This window comes from Labrus mixtus, chromosome 2 (genome assembly GCF_963584025.1).
Source record: "Labrus mixtus chromosome 2, fLabMix1.1, whole genome shotgun sequence".
Lineage (NCBI taxonomy): Eukaryota > Metazoa > Chordata > Actinopteri > Labriformes > Labridae > Labrus > Labrus mixtus.
This window is the reverse complement of record NC_083613.1, coordinates 21,821,230-21,843,907: the sequence shown is the minus strand read 5'-3', so window position 1 is coordinate 21,843,907 and position 22,678 is coordinate 21,821,230. Positions and strand designations below refer to the sequence as shown.

Genomic DNA, 22,678 nt, shown 5'->3' with positions numbered 1-22,678 from the left:
GTCCTCTTCCCTTTTTCTCTTCAAGTGCGACTAGATGTACTCGTGTTTCTCAGGGCTAATCACTCTGTTTACAATGTTACATTTCAAATGCACTTCTGCCATCCACCTGGGGACGTCTCCAGGGACAGCTGTTATTAGGGTTATGAACCAGTGAATAACAAAGAACTTCGAAATGCAGCCCGGTCCGAGTTAAATGTAGCGTTTATTAGCTGGAAAAAGGGGCCTTAGTGATTTCCCAAAGGGCACGGCAAAGGTATTCATGATGGCCTTGAATGCAGAAGAGAGAAGTGCACAAACCGATTTCACACAGTCTCCTTTTCACTTGCACGCTCTTTTAAAGTAACATCAGCCAGATTAATAATGCAATAATGCCAACTCTCCAAACAGGTTGCTCCAGATATAGCATAGTGTACTCTTGTGTCGTTTTTTTTTTTTTTTTAGGTAATTACGGAAGCTTCTACAACCAAGGGGCTTTGCTTAGATAATCTCCTGCTTTGCTTGAGGCAGCAGAAGACTTTATTTTCAGAGCACAGCAGTTTGTCTCCAGCTGCAGGGGAAATGTCTGTTGTTTGGTATTATTTTCAGATAATTATTACACTCTTTTGGTTTAAAAAAAAAAAAAAAGAACTTCCCTTACCAAAATAGTGCCAGGTACAATGACAAAAGACTGCTTAATTTTGAAGCTCAAAACATTCCTTTGGGTATAATTCAAGCTGTGAAAATGTATTCTCTTTTCTCTTTTTACACACGGGGTCATCTTAAGCACCAGTGGGTCAGTGTCTTTACTGGAGGACACTACAGCAGGATGGATATTGAATTATTCTAATCTCTCTTACAGTTAAGCTCTGCCTCAGGATTCAGATTCTGCACTGATTGGAGTGTGGGAGAAACTGATACCTGGGTGCTTCGTTGCTGCGGGCGCACTACAAATCATCTGTATCTTTTTCCTGATCTCTATCCAGTTTCAAGTCGCAAGGGGTGGGGGGGGGGGGGGGGGGGTGGGGGGGAGGGACAAACCCACAGCTTAAGACATTAGTCATGAGGAAAAGGGGAGAAGTAACTCTCTCAGCACGCCTGCCCATGCCTGTTCCTAACAGCTCTTGACAACATGCGGACAATCTGTAGCGGATTAGTGTGATTTTAAGAGGAAAGTGAGCCTTGGAGTATGTTACACAACAGTAAAATATGCAGAGTACTGTAGACACGGCATTATGATGCAGTAGGATTTATTTGCATTTCCCACCATAATGGCACAGGATACAGAAACAAATGTACTTATCATATATTGATGGAGACAGATGTGTACTCTTTGTAAATATTTTAAATAATATACCTGTATATTATAAGTTTTTTTGTTTTTTTTTTAAATTACCTCAAAACACTTCAAATTACCTGTATGTGGATTTGTGGACGGACAACTTTTTGAGACTTCCTGTGTATCCGGTGGGTAGCAATAAAGGACTTTCAGCCACATTTATTTTTCTTTGATGTGTACAGCCTTACAGTCTTGCATCTTGAGAAGTTAGGATGGAGTTGGAGTTGAGAGTCAAAATCTAAAAATGCATCGTTAGCCGCACGTGGATGTCGATAACTGTTTGAAACGAAAATCACAGCTAAATCATTGTAAGATGACTGCCAATCTCAGAACCCATCTGCAATCATCATCTATCATCGTCTGATGATGATTATATACCTCTTGGAACAAATGCCTTTTTCTCTGTTATTCCGGTGTAGCAGGCAGTTGGCATTAAACAACTTCCAGCCAAGACTTCCTTTCCACCGCGCCACATGTTGCAGACATAAACGCTCTCATGTCTTATCCATATGTCCATAACATCCCCTAGAGTCTTGCTCTTTCGTCTGTTTCTCGGCAGTCTCATTTCAAAACCAGATAATAAGTTACACTGCAGCATCACTCTGGCTCACATAAGCGGCATGAGCCTGAAAAGAAACTGGTTATCTTGTGATTTACAAACAATTGACAGGTCATAAATTAGCTGAAATTATAACATCGCGTTGTAGATTAGAAATATACGCTTTGTCAGGTCTCTCCTCAAGAGGAGAAGGGAAAAAGGTTTTAAAATGCTTGTTTGTTGAATGGAGTTTGGATCCATTATTTAATCATTTGAGGTAGTCAGGGAATCTAAGTTGATTTGCTTTCATGACATATGATCGAGCAGATTTGCTGCTTGAATTTAAATGTTTGATCTAGAACGGATCATTAGCTGCACTCTATGCAGATATCTGTGTAAATAAAATAATCATCAGAATACCACCAGTGGGAGCCGGTATGTGTGTTCCGCCTTCTTTTGCTCTTCTTGCAGACTATTTTTCCTGCATACACCAAAGCCTTGTGATATGCGATCGGTCAGTACAGCCTGTACAACTTACGCACTACAAATGAAAACCAACCACTGATGGGTTACAGGACTGCTTTATGAACGATTCTTTCCACCTCTTTTGCTCTCCACGTGGAATGTTTTCTTGTATATGGCGAATGTCGGCGGACAAGCAGAACCAGAAATCAAACCACTTCTGATACCAAAATCCAGTCCTGTGTATGAAGGTTCTGCATTTTTATGCAGAATCTGTGAATAGGTATAAGATTCAGTCATCAAGCTTTAACGCAAAATGCAGACAGAAAGAGATATAGGAAAGAAAGAAAGATTAAATCAATGTTGAATTTTCTCTCTGTAGTCATTTAACTTGTGACTGAAGGGCTGCAGGTTTTCCCCATTGCAAACACTACACATCCATAAGGTCTATAAGACACATGGACCTGACCCCCAGCAGCCAGGACTGAAAACACTCGGTGAGATCAAAGCAGTGGAACCAGCCCTGGGCATCACCTGACCTGAATTCAATTAAAGCTTTACAGGCAGATCAGAGGGGAGACTTAGAGGGAGAGAAAGAAAAGGCTGTTTCAGATACAAAACATTGTCAAGGACAAAAAACTGGGCAAAAGACAGAAGTGAGACCAAAAGTCAGGAGAGCAACATTTCGCACTTCGCATTCAGACACACAAGCTTAATCTGTTCCCTCCCCCTGCGCACACACACAACCCATAGGTCTTGTTCGTTTACTCAGCCTGTGGGCAAATGTGACTTTAATGAGCCGGTGCTGAATGGACATTAGGCAGAGATTCTCACTCTGCTGCTGGACCGCCAACTCCAGCAGCCCCCCCCCCCCCCCCCCCCCCCTCTCCCTGCTCTGGCATTTTTTGGCAGCCACTTCACAGCACGGTGTTGAGTTTAGTCGTTAACCACATGTTCTAGGAAATAAATGAAGACATTTGCTTCTCCAATTTTCAAGTGCATCCATTTGGTTATTATCAAAATGGTTTCCAATGCAGGAATACAGTTCATAAACACAATTAGTGGAGAAAAATAACATAACAAGAATGCTGTGTGGGGTTTTTGCAAGATAAACACAATTTAACTGCAGGATGCAAACTGAGCTGTGCGTGCAGGGAACAGGAGAGAGGACCCATGATGTCAGAGCCCTTTCTCAAACTGAAGGTGTCAAATCGTTTGTCTTACATGCACTTTTGGAATAAAAGAGCTGATTAAAATGTTTCAATATCCTGTCTGGTTTATGTAAGAAAAGCTTCACTATCAATTGGTTTGATCAATGCAATATGCATTAGTCTGAGTCGGGTTCATCTGACAAATAATTAGATAAGCACAACGCCAAGGCAAAAACACATGGCCCAATAATCAAATACACCACTTTCTTCATCATGTTGTCCAGTCCTTTCACTCCTCCCCCTCAGAAGCTCTGTCACTGTGCCAAACGGAACTACAAGACAATCAAGACTTTGCCATCTCTTTTGCTTCTTTTTTTTTTTTTTAACTTCCTGCTTGCTCCTATCACAGTTGCGATATTTCCGATATCACCTGAAGGCGGCAACAGCATGCAACTCCACCTGAACCGTCGTGGAGGAGATGAGCAAGGCAATCCGTAGCCTACAGCTCCACTGTCTGAAGCCACCAAGTGGGATGACTGTGAGCGGAGCGGAACAGAAGGCTCTGAGCACCGAGAGGCACTGAGTAGGAATACAAACTGACGGATCCTTACAAACACAAGCCTCCTTAACCAGAGAGATGCTTTTGAAAAAGATTTACCAAAAACCGCAAGGATTTATGTGAAGTTTTGGAGCGGCAGCCGGCGATCCTCCAGCTGGTCTGGTGAGTATCTGAGTCAAATTTGAACACATGGGGCTCGTGGGTTCGCTTCAAAAGGAGGTTAAAGACGACTCTTTAAACTTTGTGCTCAACTCATAGTGTATTTTAGAAAGCGTCGAAGAATAGTGCGAGTGTCTGTTTGACTTGTGCCAGACATCATTGTGCACAAATACGCACACTTAACGCGCACGCACGCAGGCAATAGCAGCAGAAGTTGACAAGTTATCAAGCTGCATGCAGCATGGGCTTTCTGCAGGCGCACCATCTGAATCACTGCAGTCCGGGAAAGAGCAGTGAGACAGCGCCATCAATCGCATGGCAGACACACTCCTGTAGCTCCCGTAGAAGGAACGTGGCTGCATCTTTTTTTTTTTTTTTTGGGTCTGTCTGCGTGTCTGTGTGAGGACATGGGGTCGATGGGATCAGAGCCTGCATGTCGAGTGTACCTCCACCAGCAGTCATCCGGCTCTAATGCCCAAAATGCAAGCCCCGGGACCCTCTGCTGGGCACTATATTACCGGCCTTACCCAGGATAAAACAAAACATACCATTAGTGAGAGTAATGAGAAGAGGATAATCTCCTGAATTGATGTGAAAACTGATGAAATGCAACAGCACGCGCAAGGAAGTTTGCATTTGCAAGTAGGCTATTATAAGCCTATTTATCATCATCGGGCGAATTGCGAGTTCTTTTTAGAGAATAGTTTCTTCTCATCTTTACGCTGACAACAAAACCATGATGTGAATCCACGGGTCATTTCTTCAACAAAGCGAGCATAAATAATCGTTTAATTACAGATGTCTTTATAGTGTTTTTTTTCTCCTTGCCATAGCTTGAGGTCACACTAAACTCACATTTTCAGCTCTTTCCCCGCAAGTAACCTGATAACTAATGGTAGGCTCTATATATGAATTGGTTTGGGTTTGCAGCTGTAAAGCCGGATATTGGATTAAGGTTAGTCCCAGTTTGGCTGAACAAGGTTTTGCCTTTTTTTAAGGACCATCTCACGTGCTGTGCTCTTAACTCAAGGAAACGGTGGTAAAATTAGCGCATTGTATTGATGAACAAAGATGAAGACAGATATTTGAAACTGCACTTTTAATGGATGAAAATTCAAAATAGCCTAAGATTCTTATTTCGCCCAACATACATTGTTACAACATGCATTTTGAGTCAAATATAAACAATTATTTGCATAAAGCCCTAAAGTCAAAATCAAACCCTCGAAGTGGATTACACATTTTAAAGTTTTGGTCAGATATTTTTCCAGTAAAGGGACGCCAATTACAGGCGAAATAGACTACCTGTGGGCTAGTTATAGGTAAAGTCGTTGTTTTAGGATTAATTATTAATCTGATTAAGTTGAGCACAACCCTAAATATATATTAAATAAATACATATTCATGTAACCACAGAAATTCACAGTCGGGTACTTCCCGGGTCCTGGGTTCACAGCGGAAAGGTTTTATCCTGCTGCCAAGCCGGTAAGTAGATCCGGACTTTCAGCAGCGCGGAGAGATACCAGTAGCTCCCGTGTGGGAGAGAAAGGGAAGCAGTGAGGGGGGAGAGAGAGAGAGAGAGGCTGCTTGTGTGTCTGTGCCTGCTTGCCTGCCTGCCTGCCTGGTGGTGGTAGATGGAGTAACGGAGAGGAGACGAGTCCACGTACTACCATGCCGAGATTTGGACTAGACAAACTACATGCAAAACCTCCAAATATGCGAAATTAATAAAAGAAGAGGTACGTAAATCGTTACTTGTGTAAACGGTGGATAACTTTTGCCAGTAGCGTCTTAGCTTCGGCGTCTTCATACGTTTTAAAAAGTTGGGAAAGGTTGGCTGTCGCTATTGTGAGCGGTGAAAGAAAGCAGGCGCCGCTTCTCTCAATGCCTTACAGAGAAGTTTCACCTTCACAAAACTATTCGCTCAGTGTCGTTTTCGCAAGGGCATTTCTGTCTATAATTCATCCGGAAAGTACTTTTTTGCCTTTTTTTTTTTTTTTTTTTGCAATGTCGTGGAAAATTTGCAAGTGCCTTTTCCAGCCTATTTCTGCTCAGCGCGAGGCTGCCACCGTCTCGTGAAGTGAACAGTTTGAGTTGGGGGATGGGGTTAGAAAAGAAAATGTATCGAAGCTCTAAAGTTATTTTCTTGATACATTTTAGCCGCCTTGAAATGAAAAAATGAGTAGGAGGTTTCGTGGATACCGAAATAAGCCAAAGTCAAATGCTTTTTTGTTTTGTTTGATGTGTGTGTGCTAATAAGGTTGCAGAAGTTGTGATTTTCTCTGGAATTTTTACAATGGTCGCACACAAGCAGATGGTTCTTTTGTACCTGCAGGCTAGAATGGGATACTTTCAGATTTAAGGTAACTTAAACGAGAATCTGTTACTTATTAACCGAGCATAAAGCAGTAATATCTAAACCTTGTAGGGGTCAGTTTTGGCACGTGAAAAGTACAGGTTTTTTTTTTATTTTTATACAACACTCTTGTGTAGACATAGCGACGTCTTGCTTTTATTTGTCTTTGTACGGACTCCCACGCAGCTCGAGACGTCGTAAAGCGGCTGTTAACGAATGAATGTGCAATTTCAAAGCAGTTTCATTGTATTATCCTCCTGTGATTATGACACTGACTGTAATTCGATAAGACAGAATGAGTTATCTGTTAATGTGTAACTACTGATGGTATCGTTGTAACTTACTTCATTACCTAGCTGTAGGTAGGCTAAATTAGACTTTGAAATCCTAAGGTACAGGGTATTTTTTTATTGCATGTCCATACACGAGATAAAGAGAGTATTATTAATGTGCAGTCAGAGTCTGATAATGTTATTGCATTAACAGGGAAATTTAAAGATTTGCTTTTTTTTTTTTTTTTTTTTTTGACTGCCTGTTCTTTCACTGAGCTCATTAAGCCTGTGTTTAAATCTGGCTTCTCTGTTGTGAAGCTCATATAGTTGGCATCTGGCAGTGTGCAGACAGGGTAGCAGACATTACAGCCTTAGATCTCCTCACCTGACTGAACTTCTCCGGATTTTCTCATTTCCACATGGAACCTATTTGGCTGTTTATCAGCACGGCCATCACTTGCCATGACGTTCAAAGGAGTCTGGGAAAGTGCACTGTGAAAAAAAGGAACAGGTTATGGCATTAGGAAGACTCTTTTTGTGTCTCTGTAACTATGTGTTTTTGCTGCTGACTGTCTTGGCCAGGTCTCCCTTGGGAAAGAGGTTCTTCATCTAAATGGGACCAACCTGGTTAATAAAATCGTGCTACGGGGGATGATAGGGGGAATAATAATTTCACGTGGTTATGTGCTATTTTTTTTTTTTTTTTTAATTCCTACTGTTAATGCCAGTTCGCTTTCTGTGGAATGTTTGATACTAACTCTCAATTTTCTGTGTTTCCAGGTTGTTCTGTGAAGATCACGGTACGATAATGGGGAAGCACTTGGTTTCACTGCTTGTGCTGCTCCTGCAGCTGCTCTGTGGCTGTGCAGGGAACCAAAGGACGGTCGGGGCAGCCTCCATGCAATTCACCCACTCTGTTTACAATGCCACTATATACGAGAACTCTGCTGCTAAGACTTACCTAGAGAGTCACAGCAAGATGGGGATCTACATCACAGACCCAACCTGGGAGATACGGTACAAAATCATCTCTGGAGATAATGAGAACCTATTCAAAGCAGAGGACTACCTGCTGGGAGATTTCAGTTTTATGCGAATAAGGACCAAAGGAGGCAGCACTGCCATTCTGAACCGGGAGGTTAAAGACCACTACATGCTGACTGTTAAGGCGTCAGAGAGGACCACTAACTTTGAGTGTCGCACTAGAGTAAAGGTACAGGTACAGGACACCAATGATTTAAGGCCTCTCTTCTCGCCGACATCCTATAGCATCTCCCTGCCTGAGAACACAGCCATACGCACCAGTGTGGCCAAGGTCACAGCTACGGATGCAGATATCGGTACGAATGGAGAGTACTACTATAGTTTCAGGGAGTGGACGGACATGTTTGCAGTTCATCCAACAAGCGGCGTGGTGACGCTGACCGGCAAGCTTGACTACTCTGAGACAAAGCTGTACGAGTTGGAGATCCTGGCTGTCGACAGAGGGATGAAGCTGTACGGTAGCAGTGGATTCAGCAGTATGGCCAAACTCACAGTGAGGGTGGAGCAGGCCAACGAGCACGCCCCTGTGATCACTGCTGTAACCTTAGCGCCCTCAGACACAGATCATGACCCCACCTACGCTATTGTGACAGTAGAGGATAGTGACCAGGGGCCAAATGGAGAGATAGCATCATTGAGTATTGTAGCTGGTGACCCTCTTCAGCAGTTCAAACCTGTGCGAACCAGCCCTGGGAGCAAGGAGTATAAAATCAAAGCTGTAAAAGAGGTAGACTGGGACAGCCAGCCTTTTGGATACAACCTCACTTTACAGGCGAAGGACAAAGGCAGCCCCCCTCAATTTTCATCTGCTAAATTGGTACATGTCACCTCTACACAGTTCAAAGTGGGCCCTCCTGTTTTTGAAAGGGCCGTTTACAGAGTCAATCTGAGTGAATTTGCCCCTCTTCACACACCTGTCACTATGGTAACAGCCATGCCGAAGTACCCACAGCTAAAATATTCTTTCAGACACAGATCTGACAAGAACAAATTTACTATCAATCCAGATACTGGCTTAATCAGCACGACAGGACCAATCAATGCTGACTCTGCCTCAAGATTTGAGCTAGATGTGATTACCAGTGACAAAAAAGCGGCCACAAAAGTATTTGTTGATGTGATTGATGTGAATAATAATGGACCAGAGTTTGAGCAGACATCTTACAAGGCCAGTGTTGATGAGAATGTGCCAATAGGGACCAGTGTGGTTACAGTTAAAGCCACTGATTTGGACAAAGGAGAGAATGGCTATGTGACATACAGCATTACCAATGTGAGCCCTCAGCCATTCGTCATCGATTACTTCTCTGGTGTCATCAGTACTTCAGAGGTTATGGATTATGAGCTCATGCCAAGGATTTACAATCTCAAAGTCAGGGCATCGGATTGGGGATCCCCTTTCCGGAGAGAGGTGGAGGCATCGGTCACAATAACATTAAATAACCTGAATGACAATAAGCCTCTGTTTGAAAATGTAGACTGTGAAGTCACTGTGCCGAGAGATCACGGCATTGGAGAGCAGATTACAACAGTATCTGCCATTGATGCTGATGAACTACAGCTAGTACGGTACTATATTAGAGCTGGAAATGATCTTGATCTGTTTGAACTGAACCCAAACTCTGGCATGCTTTCACTGAAGCACACACTGAGTGAGGGAGAGGCAGCTAAAGTGTCCCATCATAGTTTACAGATCGTTGCGACGGATGGCGAACACGAGACTCACCCTATGATCATGAACATAACTGTCATCACGGCACGCAAGCCTGTCCAGTTGAAATGTGTCGAAACTGGTGTTGCTACGATGCTGGCTGAAAAGCTACTCCAGGGCAGCAAAATCCACACTCAAACTGAGCCAGATGACAACTTAATGGACATTCACTCAGTCAACCGGTACTCTCCGCAGTTCGCAGAGTCTTTCCCCAGTGTTATTGAAGTTAAAGAGGACCTCCCTGTTGGGGCCCGGATTGTCCATTTAAGTGCCACAGACTCAGACAGTGGCTTCAATGGGAAACTAGTGTACGTTATCTCAGGGGGAGACACAGAAAGCCACTTTATTGTAGATATGGAAACTGGTTGGCTTTTGGTTTATTCTCCTCTCGACAGGGAAACAGCGGACTATTACAACCTCAACATAACAGTTTACGATCTTGGAATACCACAGAAATCCTCATCACGCCTCTTGGGTGTTAAGATTTTAGATGCAAACGATAACAGCCCTCAATTCTTGCAAGATATGTACTCTGTTGAAATAAGCGAGAACACACCTGTTGGGACGGAAATTATCCAGGTGGATTCCACTGACAAGGATCAAGGACGTAATGGGGTGGTGAGGTATTCAATTTTGGGAGGAACCAATCATTTTGCCATCAATGAGGAGACCGGTGTTGTGACTGTGACAAAGCCGTTGGATCGTGAGCTTCATCCGATTTATGTCCTTAAGATCGCATCGCGTGACCAGGCTGTGAACGAGCCTCAGCTAGTGTCCACAGTGCCGCTTAAAATCACCTTGGAAGACGTGAATGATAATCCACCTAAATTTGTACCCCCAAATTATCGCGTGAAGGTTAGAGAAGACCTTCCTATCGGTACTGTGATTATGTGGCTAGAAGCTCATGATCCCGATATTGGACCTTCAAGTCAGGTACGATACAGCCTTATTGATAACGGAGATGGGAATTTTGAAGTGGACAAACTTAGCGGTGCTCTACGGATTGTGCAAAACCTAGATTATGAGACCAAGCAGGTGTACAATCTGACCGCTAAAGCTAAAGACAAAGGGAAGCCAATGTCCTTGTCATCAACCTGTTTCATTGAGGTGGATGTGGTGGATGTTAATGAGAATCTGTACAGGCCTCTGTTCCGATCGTTTGTCGAAAAGGGATTTATAAAAGAGGATGCACTCGTTGGGACTTCCGTGATGACCGTAACAGCCGAGGATGAGGACACGGGTCAAGATGGAGAGATTCGATACTCAATACGGGATGGATCTGGCCTGGGGATATTTACCATCGATGAGGAAACTGGTGAGTCTCTTTTCTCTTTGTCACTATCTGAGAAGTCTGTGATAAATCCTGAAATAGGCAGCTTGAATGAATTTGCATAGGGAAAGTTTCATGCAGTTGGAGTTTATCCAGCCGTGCCACTTTGTGGAACAATGAGGCAAAGGGAGTCTCCTTGCAGACAGTCAAGGGTTTGGAAGAATTGACAGCATGAACACATTGACTAGCTGTCTCTCTAACATGTGTGGACATTCCTGAGCTATGCTCTCAGACATAAATACATTTTACAATAGTTCCAGTTGTAAATTGGCAATATCTGTTGGACCTGAGGTTAAAAAATTCTAATTGCATTCATATACCAGCATATTTTCAATACTCAAGGCAGGATTTGCTTGAGGGTTTCTTATTATTTTGCAGAAAAAATGTTAATACTTACCCAGCTGCCCAGAATGAGTCTAACAGCTGACTCAAATTAGCTCAAAATAAGCAGTCTGGAATTCCAGGAGTTCCTGCCCAAAACCTCGCAATCACCTGACTTGGATGTTTTGCACTTGGCCAGCTGCCCCCTTTTTAAAAATGCTAACCACATTCCAGTGCTGCTTAATGTGACTTTTCCATATTTTTAAACAAATTTTCTCTCAGAATTATACATATTTAATGTCTAAATGAGGCGGTGAAACTTAATGCATAAAACATCGATTTCTCTGGGCACATGTAACCTCAAAGGTTCAAATCTGCATAACAAAGCGGGAATGAAATGTTTTACTCTGCCACTGACTTTTACTGTTAAAAATTGGCTTTTATCTCCAGTTGAATGTTTATTACAAATCAGGTATTATTCATTAAGTTGACAGGAAGTCTCTTCAGTGACTCTATTGGGAAATACTTTCTTCTGCCTGGTAAATTTAGCACAAGGAGATGAGTCTGTATGAAGGATCTGTCCTGCAGGGCTCGGTGTCAGCTGCTGTGTGTTTGTGATTGTTTCTGTGGTCGTGCTTGGGTGTCTGATTTGTAATAAGATTATGTTTTATGAACAGAGATGCAGAGGTATTTAAAGCTTGACTGTCTCTGCTTTCATGGAAATATAACGGGCTATTCTGTGTTATTGTTGTTCAGTTTCTTCCCATTTGAATTGCAAATTAACTGTTATTGAGGTTAAATTTAGCAAAATATGGACTGCATTACTAGAACAGCAGTCCTGATTGGGCCACTTGCAGAGCAGCTAGTCCATGCCTAACTACATATTCTGAGTCGGGTACATATTCATGGAGCCAGGTCTGATCTTCGACTTAATCCCAGAGGGCCTATATTTAGTGATTGTCTGGAGGTGCAATGATGTGATTGTCCAGGGTGGGGTTCTGTTATTATGGATTACATCTGAGGTCAGTAAACAACTAAATAAAGCCAAGGTGGCAGTGCCCCTCCTATGATTTAACTAGACGTAGGGTGCGGTTCTTAAGGCTACCATATGTATTTAGAATATTTGCTGCTTAGAGGAAAATATAAGCATGGCTTCACACACCACTATATACTCAGTGCTGCAGCTGCATGTTGTGAATCTAAACCAGCATGTTTTAAAATGGTTCAAAATAAGAAATCAAATGAAAAAGTGGTGTGTGGGTAAAAATTCCAGGAGCCACACACCTTCAGTTATGGAATTGTTTTTTAAGAGTGAGAATTAGTCAGGCAGACTGCTCAATTTACCCCTGTTATATGTGATGCTTGTAATTTTAAACCCATCTATTGAAGTGTATTGTTTCTTTAATCATCACAATATAAATCACTACTCTTTCAGCTAGTCCTTATTTATTAGCATCCAAAACAACAATCCAGTTACTAAAATAGTACTTAGTGGGTAATGAAGTGTTAGTATGGAAAGCATTGCACTCTGTGGTGGTTGATGTGAGAAGATAGTGAGTGATTCCCACAGAGTTGGTGTCTTAACATTTCTGAACAAAGGTTGTATTTTAGAAAAGGCAGTGCTTGCTACCCACTTGACTGGCAATCCCAAACCACACAAGGAACAATGAACGTATTTGTTGTGATATATAGGGATGAAATTTAAACATGGTGTGTGCTCTTGTGGTTTGTCGACTGCTATCCTGTTCTCATTTGCATCAACTTTAAGAAAACCCCTTTGTATGCAAGCCTGGCCTCCAGATATGGTTTCCTTTCCTTCAAGCTGCTCAGGGAGTCCATGGCAACTGTTTGTCCAGACATTCTCTATGTTATTAAAAGCTCCTTGGTCACTGGCTTGGTGCCATCTTATTTTAAACTTATTTTATCAAGTCTCTTCGCTGGGCCCATTCCCAAGCTGTAGGCCAATATTACCATTTCTTTCTTTTATGAATAACATTTGGTAATGTTCACAAGATGTAAGACACATTTGGACCTAAATGACTTGGGAAAGAACATATCTTTGATATACTAAAAACTTTTTTAAAAGTTTGTAACAATAAGATTCAGCATAGACAGGGTAAAATGGATATTTTAAGTCTAGCTCTAAACCCTGAATTATTATTACAAGAGATTTTAGATCTTTCCCTTGTCATGTTTTTAATTTATTTCATCCATTTTGTGCTGGGAAGGAGGCACTGAGGTCTTGTATGTCTTCAGTGGCTGGCTACAGCCTTACATGTTGCTGCCCTGGAGGTCAACTGATATGGGTTTTCAAGGGCTCATGCCAAGTTTAAAAAGGCAAGCGTGGAAAATTGCCGACGTGATGGATTTCTTTTTTACCCGTTTCCCATTAAGAAAGGCTCTGCAGCTGCTGCTCTTAAACCATGGAAAGCAATTTTTAAAGAAGTTAGCACTCCCTGGCTGGACTCACACCATCAGCTGATAGCAGGGCTGTAGAGTAATCCAATGGAGCACTGTGTGCAGTATGTGGGCCAGTAGTTAAGATAGTTGTGATAATTTTAACTCTTTGTGCAGGGTCAATGTTTTAGATATAGCCAGATATGAAGGGTTCAGCTCATTTTTTAAACAATTATTAAAAAAGTAGTTTTGAATAAATGAAGTCCACGAACCCATCTGAGGTCATCTTCCAACGCTTATCGAAACAAATGAGCTATAAAATAATTCTTATCATCATGAACCTAAGCAAGTTTGAACTCCATAAAACTCACCTGACAACCGACACACCTTAGATGAGGCATGTTAAAGCGATAAAAAAGGTGAGGGCATTTTATAATGAGTAATCTTCTTCTCATTTCCTGTCGTCTGGGTTTACTAAGAAAAAAAGCGGAGACCTCATCGATCAAAAGTTCAGTTAGACAATGGATAATGTAAAAGTGGTGCAATGTCTTACACCACATTTACATTAACCATCTCAGAAGTGTTTGTTTTTTACAATATATATATAAAAAAGTTTTAGTCTTAGTCATTTTCAGATGTATCTTAATTAGAGTGACATAGTAGTCATTGTGTGGAACTCAATCTTTAATTTAGTCTAATTTTAGTCGGTGTAATTTGAGTCTTATGTGAGTCAATGTTTAAGTTATGATTTTCTCAGACCGTTTCATGATACTTACAGTATACACTGGTATCTAAACTGTATTTCTCCTGGCTGTAACAATTCTAATAATAAGTTAGAAAACAAAACTTTTAGCCGTCTCTGCTAACTAAAACTGCTCGACCTGCTTCAAAAAAAGATTGTGGATAACATTGAGCTCATTCAGGTTGTCTGCTCTAATACAGATAACTCTTTTTTTCTCATCTTTATTCTTCATGGTGTCACGAACACAGATTCTGTCATACTTTTTGCTCTCTATATGTTTACCATTTACATTTTACATTTTCAGGAGTGCATACTGTATGTGAAAACGTGCTTGTATCTCCGGCTGCAGGCTCGGTGGAGTAATGTTTGGTGATGATGTCTTTAGGGTTTGAGTTGAAGAGCTAAAGTCGGTTGTGTCCTCAGCTCTGTGTTTGTAGACAAAAGACCCCCTGTCAAGTCAAATACTGGTGAACAACCTAAAGTAAGGAATGCTTGAAGCTGAATCTGGCAATTATAATATCCCGAGAACAGTGATATCAACTTTGTTGCTTTGCTAAAGAGATAGGGTTCGTAAGGCACATTTCTGAACTTTCTGAATTAGATCTATTTAGACCAATGGGTGTATTATTTTCATATTATATCACCAGATCCTTGAGTTAATATCAGCTTATGTTAGCTAAAGGAAAAATCAATGTATGTGTCTTCACTTTAAAAGTACCTCAAGGCCATATTGCTGCGGCAGTAATGGTCAGGAGATGAACACAACTGACTTTGAAAAAACCTTCAAAGCCGGTAACATATCTGCAAGTGCGTGAAATTTTCCAGCAAAGAAGGTGAGCAGACGAGAATGTGTTCAGTCAAGATTAGACACAGATGCTGATTGTATAATATATGCAATGCCCTTTTTGTCAGATAATGTATTCATTGCCCTTTCACTTGAAGCTGTATGGAGCCATTCCTGTAAATGTGCCTTGGTGAAAAGCAAATGAAACAGTTTGACGCAGAGATGACAAAGTCCTCCAAGTGTTGTTTGCCATTTCCACAAAGTAATTGCAAGTAACTTCACTTCTTTTCACTCAGTCCTCTTGTTAAGGAAAACACCTTGATAGTAATGAGACAATATTTTTATCTGTTTTTTTTGTGGTCCGTCTTTTGGTATCAAGTATAGTTATCTAAAAGTCTCTGCTGTTACTCTCTCTCTCCCACATTTTCCGTTCAGGGTCTATATGTTTGAGATAAAAGTGGGGACTGCTAAGTGGCACATGATTCCAAATACTCTTTGCTTGAGTGCTGTTACTGTGGAGACAGGACCAGGAATGTGCAGCGGGACGAAGTTGATTGTAGGTTGCTAAATGAAAAACACACTTCCCCCAGTTAAAAGTATGTTGTTCTCTCAGTCCATTAAATCTTTTTAAAGAAACTTTTGAGGCTGCCTTGTGCAAAGGATGTGCCTCATTGTGTGTTAATTGTTGTCATGCTAACACGCCCATGAATTAGATCTATACTTTCTATTTCTGTTGATGCATTGCAGATTTTACACTTTGAAAGCAGTGTCTTTCACAGTCAGCCCCAAGTGAGGTTCAGAAGTATATTATACCTAAACATACAGTATATTTGCTCATTTAATTAAATAATAAATGCGCCTAAATAAATAATCAAAAGTCTAGATAATTCACCGGGGGCTCTGTGTTCTCTGTAGCTAAATCATGTCTAAAGTACCTACATGCTTTTATCCTTTTAATCAGATTTTAGCAAACATTCCAGGCATTAAAAGCTAATTTCATGCTGTACGGAACTAAACAAGGGACAGTCCTCCTGACCATAAATACACCCAGGTAAATGGAAATAAATAAAAAGAAGATAGTAGCTATGTCCGTCAACAGGTTGGCTTAGCTTAGCTTTAAGACTTAAACAAGGGGTGGAATCTCTATCCCATCGCCTAAGAGGCCACACATTAACATGTTACAGTTGGGTTTTCTGAAATCTGTATTAATACAAAATGTCAAAAGAAGTGAAGTGCCTGATTGTTTCTTGGCTGTGTGTAGTGACATTTTGGTTTCCTGTTGCCACAGGAAGGTTGACAACCAGCAGAAACTTGGAATGGATACAATTTTAGTCAACAAACTTTAAAAAATGCTAGTGGGTGAATTTTGTTAGCTGTGTCCCACCGTGATTTATTTTAGATAGATAGATAGATCCTTTAATAATCCTTTACAGGAAATTACAGTGCCACAACAGCTTCAAGACAGACATAAGCACACATTTCATCAGATAGCTTCCATACTTAATAAGTTAAAATACATTTATATTTTATGCTAAGCTAACCTACATGGTGGCTTGCTGTCACATTATATTTGCATATTTACAGACACAAGTGTTATCAATCTTGTCGAACTGTTGCCAGAAAGGCAATAGTTTTTTCTATTTGAATCCAGTAATGGTTAGTCATGTTAAATTCTGTTTTCATTGTCAAATTGTCATTGGTCCATCGTCATATATTACAGTGATTTGTATGGCTTAAGGGATTGGAAATGATAATGTCACCACAGTTGTATCTTGGGAAAATCTCACCTCTTAGTGTTTTCTCCTGGGGAATTTGTGTGCTGAATGTCTCCATCCACTTAAGGCCAGCTGGGGTTGAGGTACACAATATAATAGAAAACTACAGTGTAGAAAGCTAGTTAAATGATGAGAGGGGTGGGGTTATAGAAGTGAATGAGGATAGACCCTGTGTTCTCCTTCAGTGTCATCAGAAGCAGATGCAGAGAGCTCTTGGGGGCGAGAAGGTGGAGTACCGTCTCCTAAATAATACTGTGATATTGAATCAAGGAGTGTTGCTCTGAGGCCTGTCCAAAGGCCTTTGAAATAACTCTGTTCCCAATAACAATAGAAGCTTTGTATCATCAGCTAAGTCCCAAAAGCTATCTCAACTGGAATTAATGGCCAATTTTCTCTTAAAATGAAAGAAAATACCATTCAGTCTTGCGTCACAGAGATGTAACAACTGAATCAAAAGGTTTTTATTAGACATGTCTAAAGGCATTCACCGTCAGTGCTCAAATAAATGATTTTGATGTTTTCTTTAAACATGTTTTTTACAATGGCGAAATAAATTCTAAACTCATTTTTTCACCTCTGACAATGGAATAGTTTTAGACTCCACTAAGAAACACAAGATGCTATGAGTGCTTTGCTGTAGAGAGTATCAGTGTTCTCCTTTGTAAAGCTGAGGAATAATGGAGCTTGTCTTAAGTGTCCTTTTCCCTCAAGCCAGCTGTTGACAGCGATTGTTATGCCCGTATTGAATGTATACAGCGCATGCAGTGATGCATGTAGCTGAAATGGCTCACCGGCTCAATCAACCGGAATATTCAAAGAGATACAAGAGACATGGTTTTTGTGTGATACTGGATCATTATAATCTCTGAACCCTGACCTGATGTTTTATGACCCCTGTGTGCCCTTCAAACCAAACAGTTAAGCATTATGATTGCTTTAAATAATGTAAAATCTCATTAAAATACAAACCCCAACAGAAACGTGTGTTTGTAAATGAACTTGTTGGAAGTTTCAAACTAAACCTCTCTGTAGTGTATGGCTACTATCTGGCATATGTACATGTTCATCAATGTGCACTGTCCCTATTTTTAAATAAAAAACAACGCATGTGTTTACTAACTTGAGAAACTTTCAAAGTAGTAATAATCAGGAAATCATGTTTAATTACTTTAATTACCCATTTACTGCCAAATGTAAATGTGACATTACCAACTGAAATAATGGATGATAAAGCTAATCTTAGTATGCTAAATATGACCTGCAAAGAGTGAAGAAAAACACGTTTTATGGAACATGGTAAATGGAAAATAATGTTAAGAAACAGCCAAATAAACATATGCTCCTTTTTTAGTCAAATAAACAAGTAGTTTTGATAGAGGGTCCCAACAGCAACAACATGGTTTTTAGCAATGTCTTGCTTTAGCTAGATTAACATAATCGAATTAGTGATGTTCCTAGGAAACTAATCTTCATCAAACGCAAGTTTAAATTCAGACTATCAACTAGTCTGAAATTTAGCACAATTATTCAAACACGGCTTAATAAGGATAACAGCATCTGCAGGCAAACAATGTCAAATCGGTATGCTGAATGTTGCTAACTTTAGCAGTGCTAGCACCTCTAACCTTTGGTCCTCCTTGGAGGTTGAGGTCTACATGCCTGTGCTGGTAATGCATTGCTCCGGTTGAGTGGTTTCCCCCTGCAATTTATTTGACTTTAACGAGAGGGATTATGGCTCACTGTGCTATCTGTTGATGAGCTTTTCTCAACAGAAACAGTCTGTGCTTTAAGACAATATAGAGACAATCAGACCAGGCTGGAACTTTCAGCACTACTTTCTGCCTTTTCTATGTTTATTTCTTGGATTTCTCCGTCTCAGTAAGAAATGCTTTTACAGCTATGAAATCAGACAGTGACTCCCTCAGGAGAAGCAGTGTCAGTCACTGGTGGTCATACCTCCTTGAGAAGTTGTCTGATTTTTTACCTGGGTGAAAGAAGAGTCCCTGTACCTCGCTTTTTGCCCCTTCTGTCCCATCCACAGAACCTTGTGTCCTGCTGCTGGCCAAAGTAACATGACGTGCTAGCAAGCAAGGTTTAATCAAGGCTTTGTTGCCTGGGCTGCACAACTTGGGCCCTGACTTATGCAGGGGTAGCATGAAGTTTGTGCGCCTATATACATCCCTAAATCAAGTATTTACCACTAGGCTGCACAAAAAATGTATAATCCCTCAACCAAATAAGCTCAATCTATTCTGAAGAAAATAAAAGTAAGTTCTACCTATATTTACTTACTGCCATAACTAAGAACTTTGGAAGGGCTTAACACACTAACTTGGTAATAAAGGATTTACAAGTACATTGTGCAAACCAGCAAAGTTGCAATTTAATTTGAAGGCACAGAAAAAGTCCTTCAATTCTATAATTTTGTGAGTGTTGAAAGATTTTAACCACTGCACCCTGATGCACTAAAATTATGAAATCAGTGCTTCAGGCAAAGCTGTTTGTACATACCAACAAACCAGGTTTCATACGTTATTAACATCAGTCAACTTTAAAGCATGGATCAGATGTCTGAGATTTTTGCAATGATGTGATATTATTTTTGCTGGCTGACAGAACAGCTAGTTTAGGGCTCTTTCTGTCACATCAGACCCCACAACCTGGAGGTGGAATTTGAAGCATCCTGCCAGTGCTGTGGACATAAAGGAGGGGGGGGGGGGGAGCACTGAGAAAGTTTGTGTAAGCATGTGAGCTAGAGGCCTGAGAAGGCTGAGGAATGTGAGTCGGGGGTGAGCAGAATTAACGGCGGCAGCTCAAAGCAAGCCCCTACTTTTTCAGAGGCAGAATGAACAGGGCGCACATGTGTTGGTGCACTTTAGCTGGCATCACATAATCGCAGAAGTTTGGATGAATGATTAATGTTCAAATGCAAGCTTCCAGAGTCATGAGAAGGGAGAAAATCAGCATGAGCAACCTGGATTTTGTGCTCTTAACCTTGTATTGATATCATACACTATATTTAGTACACTACTTTGTTTCACTAGATAACTTGTGACCTGCGGTGAACGACTTAAAGCAGCTCTTCCAAAGCAAATGTCACCCTCTTCAAACTGTGGCACACTGTACCTTCACTGTAAGTTTCCAAAGAATAAAGTCATTGTGAATCGGCACAGGATGTTGCTTTAAATACACAGATACGTAAAATACCTGCTGGCCTTGATAACTCGTAATCCCCTGGCTGTCTGAAGACTCAAGCACTGTGCCACTGTGCTCAAGTAACTTTGAAGAACAAAGCCAGAGGGAAAAGAAAGAAGCAAGCGGGGGAAAAAACGCAGAAAGCAAATGTGGCAGAGGCTCCTACTCGGTCTGTTTTTCTTTCTCTTGTGGCCTTAGGGCAGCTTTTTGCTTCTGCCTTAGTGGGAAGGCTACGTCTATGGGATGGGTGTGTCTTCGTCATTCTTTAGATTCACCTTTCATGTGCTTTGTTTGGAACATTTCAGCCACAGGCAGTGGCAGATAGCCTTTCATAGTCTGTTCCGTTGTACAAATATAGGGTAACGTCTGTTTGTTTAAAGCATAGAGGTTTATAAAACTCTTTGGCTTTTACTTTATAGCACAAAAAGACCAACGGTCAAATTCCCCCTGAAGCTGCAGTTGTGTTACAGTAATATTGAAAGTTTTTCAAGTGAATAGATATAGAGTTATCCCCCGCATGCTGATAGATAAAAGGTTAAGAACTATGAGCAGAAAGCATGACCCTGCCCAAAGTGGAATTGTTCTGCTACAGCGGTGTCAGTCAGTCAAACAGAAGAGTACTCAAGCATGGACATCTCCTTGGCAGAGGCACAAGAGACGTCTCATACTTTCCCATTTGTCTCTCCTTTTCTCTTGTACTTTGTCTTCTAAGCTCATGTGCATGTGCGTACACGACCGTGATTTGCTCGACTGCACCTCCTCTCCTCACACCGACATCGCCGACCATTTTCACCCGCTCTTCCTCATCTTCAGCATTCTTTATTTAAAACCTTCTTTTCCTGCTAGTTCCCTCTCTGCGGGGGGCTGAAACATTTATCCTCCTAACCCTTTGTGTCTCTGCCGCGGATTGCTCACATAAGCTTTGCATTTTTAATTTATGTCTAACATTTGTAGTTTCCTGCACATTTTTTCCCCTTCCAGTAAGGATCTTAACTATCCATTGCAGGTTGTCAGTGAGATCATAAATAAGTAATTTCCCCATTTTTTTATTCTTAATTTTTGGCGAAAAAATCTTTTTCTCCTAAAACATCTAAAGAGATGTAGTTCTCTATGTATTTTCAGCTTTAAGCCATTAGTTTGATTATACAAAGTCATCTCATTTACAGTCCTGATATACCTGCCAATGTTGTTTTTGCTGTGGGACTCCTGGCTTTTAGGAAACATTAGGGAGCTACCTATTTTCCCCTGCTTGACTACCCTTCTTATTACATGCCTCCAGCTAAATTGAGAGAGCTCTAATGATGACTAATGACAAGAGACAATCCCAGGACGAAAAAACAAAACAAAACAAAAACTAAAGCAAAGAGGTGGCGGGAGAATAAATGAGCTGTGCCACCAAAATCTCCCTCCCGCGTTAGATTTTAGAATTTTTGTGGCAAGTTATCAAGAGTGTTAACTCGTCTCTGACAAAATCTGTCATAGCTCAAAGCAAGCTGTTCGGCTGGTCTCAGTGACACTCTTTCATAGACAGTGACACTCTTTCATAGACCATTTTCTATTCTTTATTTTCTATTCTTTTTAAGTAAGAGTAAAATCCAGAATATAAGTCGCGCCAAACTAAAAGCTGCATTGTGGGGGTCTCCTAGAGGGTATTAAAAGTCTTCTATAGCTATTTATTTTTGAATGTGTTTTTTCAACACTTAAGAAACGCAACCAAAATGCTCTGAAATTACTGTCATGGATTTCCAATTTAGTTTTGTTCAGTATCAAACCCATTTTCTCATTGACATTAAACTGTATTCCTGCGTAACCATTTCTATTGCTTTGGGTAAAATCCACAGTCTCTGTGAAGGGCTGTAGCTCTTTCTCCACCATCTGTTTAAGCTAGGCTTTCCAAACCTTGGGGTCTCAACCCCATGTTGGGTCGCATGGAATTCAAATTGGGTTGCCTGAAATTTGGCTTTATTGATTAATAAGAAATATATTGTACATTAACATATATCTCTTCCTCTGGCCACAGTAATATACACAAAAAAGCCAGGTCAAGTCAAAAATGAAAATCGCAACACAATAGAAAAACTATTACATATTGAAAACAAATTAATTTAGCAAAAAGCGGTATGTGATTTGGATGTCTGGGGTCGCCAGAGTTTTGTCGAGTCAAAGTGGGGTCATGAGCCCAGAAAGGTTTTGGATCTACTGGTTTAAGCCATGTCCACTTTACAATCCTGCTAGCCACACATGTATAGAGCCCAACCCACAGTGACGGTAACGTTGATAGTTGTGAGGGTCGTGGCTGCACGGGGGGGTCATGACACTGCATTCCCTTGACAGCGCTTTAGCTGATTAAAGTGCCATCATATGGATAAAGAACCGTGCCATTATTAAATACCTCTCTGCTATTTTGTCTCACGAGTGTTGTAGACGCAGCCCACTTTTTAGATGAAAAAAACAAGTAAATAAATGTGCGTCTTCCACACGGTAACACTAATAAGGCGACTTATATGTGATGCTTTTCAGTTATTTATTTTCCCTTCTTTGTGTTTTGAAATGAGTCATTTGATGAA

At 40.9% G+C, this 22,678-nt stretch overlaps 1 protein-coding gene across 3 annotated transcripts in view; it reads left to right on the top strand.

The window, feature by feature from the left end:
• Window positions 1-5,777: 5,777 nt before the first annotated feature.
• The window catches only part of fat1a (FAT atypical cadherin 1a), a 78,851-nt gene continuing 61,950 nt past the window's right edge, over window positions 5,778-22,678 (top strand). For 2 of the 3 annotated variants that reach the window (XM_061056498.1, XM_061056517.1), the window contains exons 1-2: window positions 5,778-5,923; window positions 7,593-10,882. In XM_061056498.1, the coding sequence (XP_060912481.1) occupies window positions 7,621-10,882 (3,262 nt within the window). In that variant the 5' untranslated portion in view covers window positions 5,778-5,923; window positions 7,593-7,620. The remainder of the gene's footprint in view (window positions 5,924-7,592; window positions 10,883-22,678) is intronic. The other variant, XM_061056508.1, reaches the window with a different exon arrangement.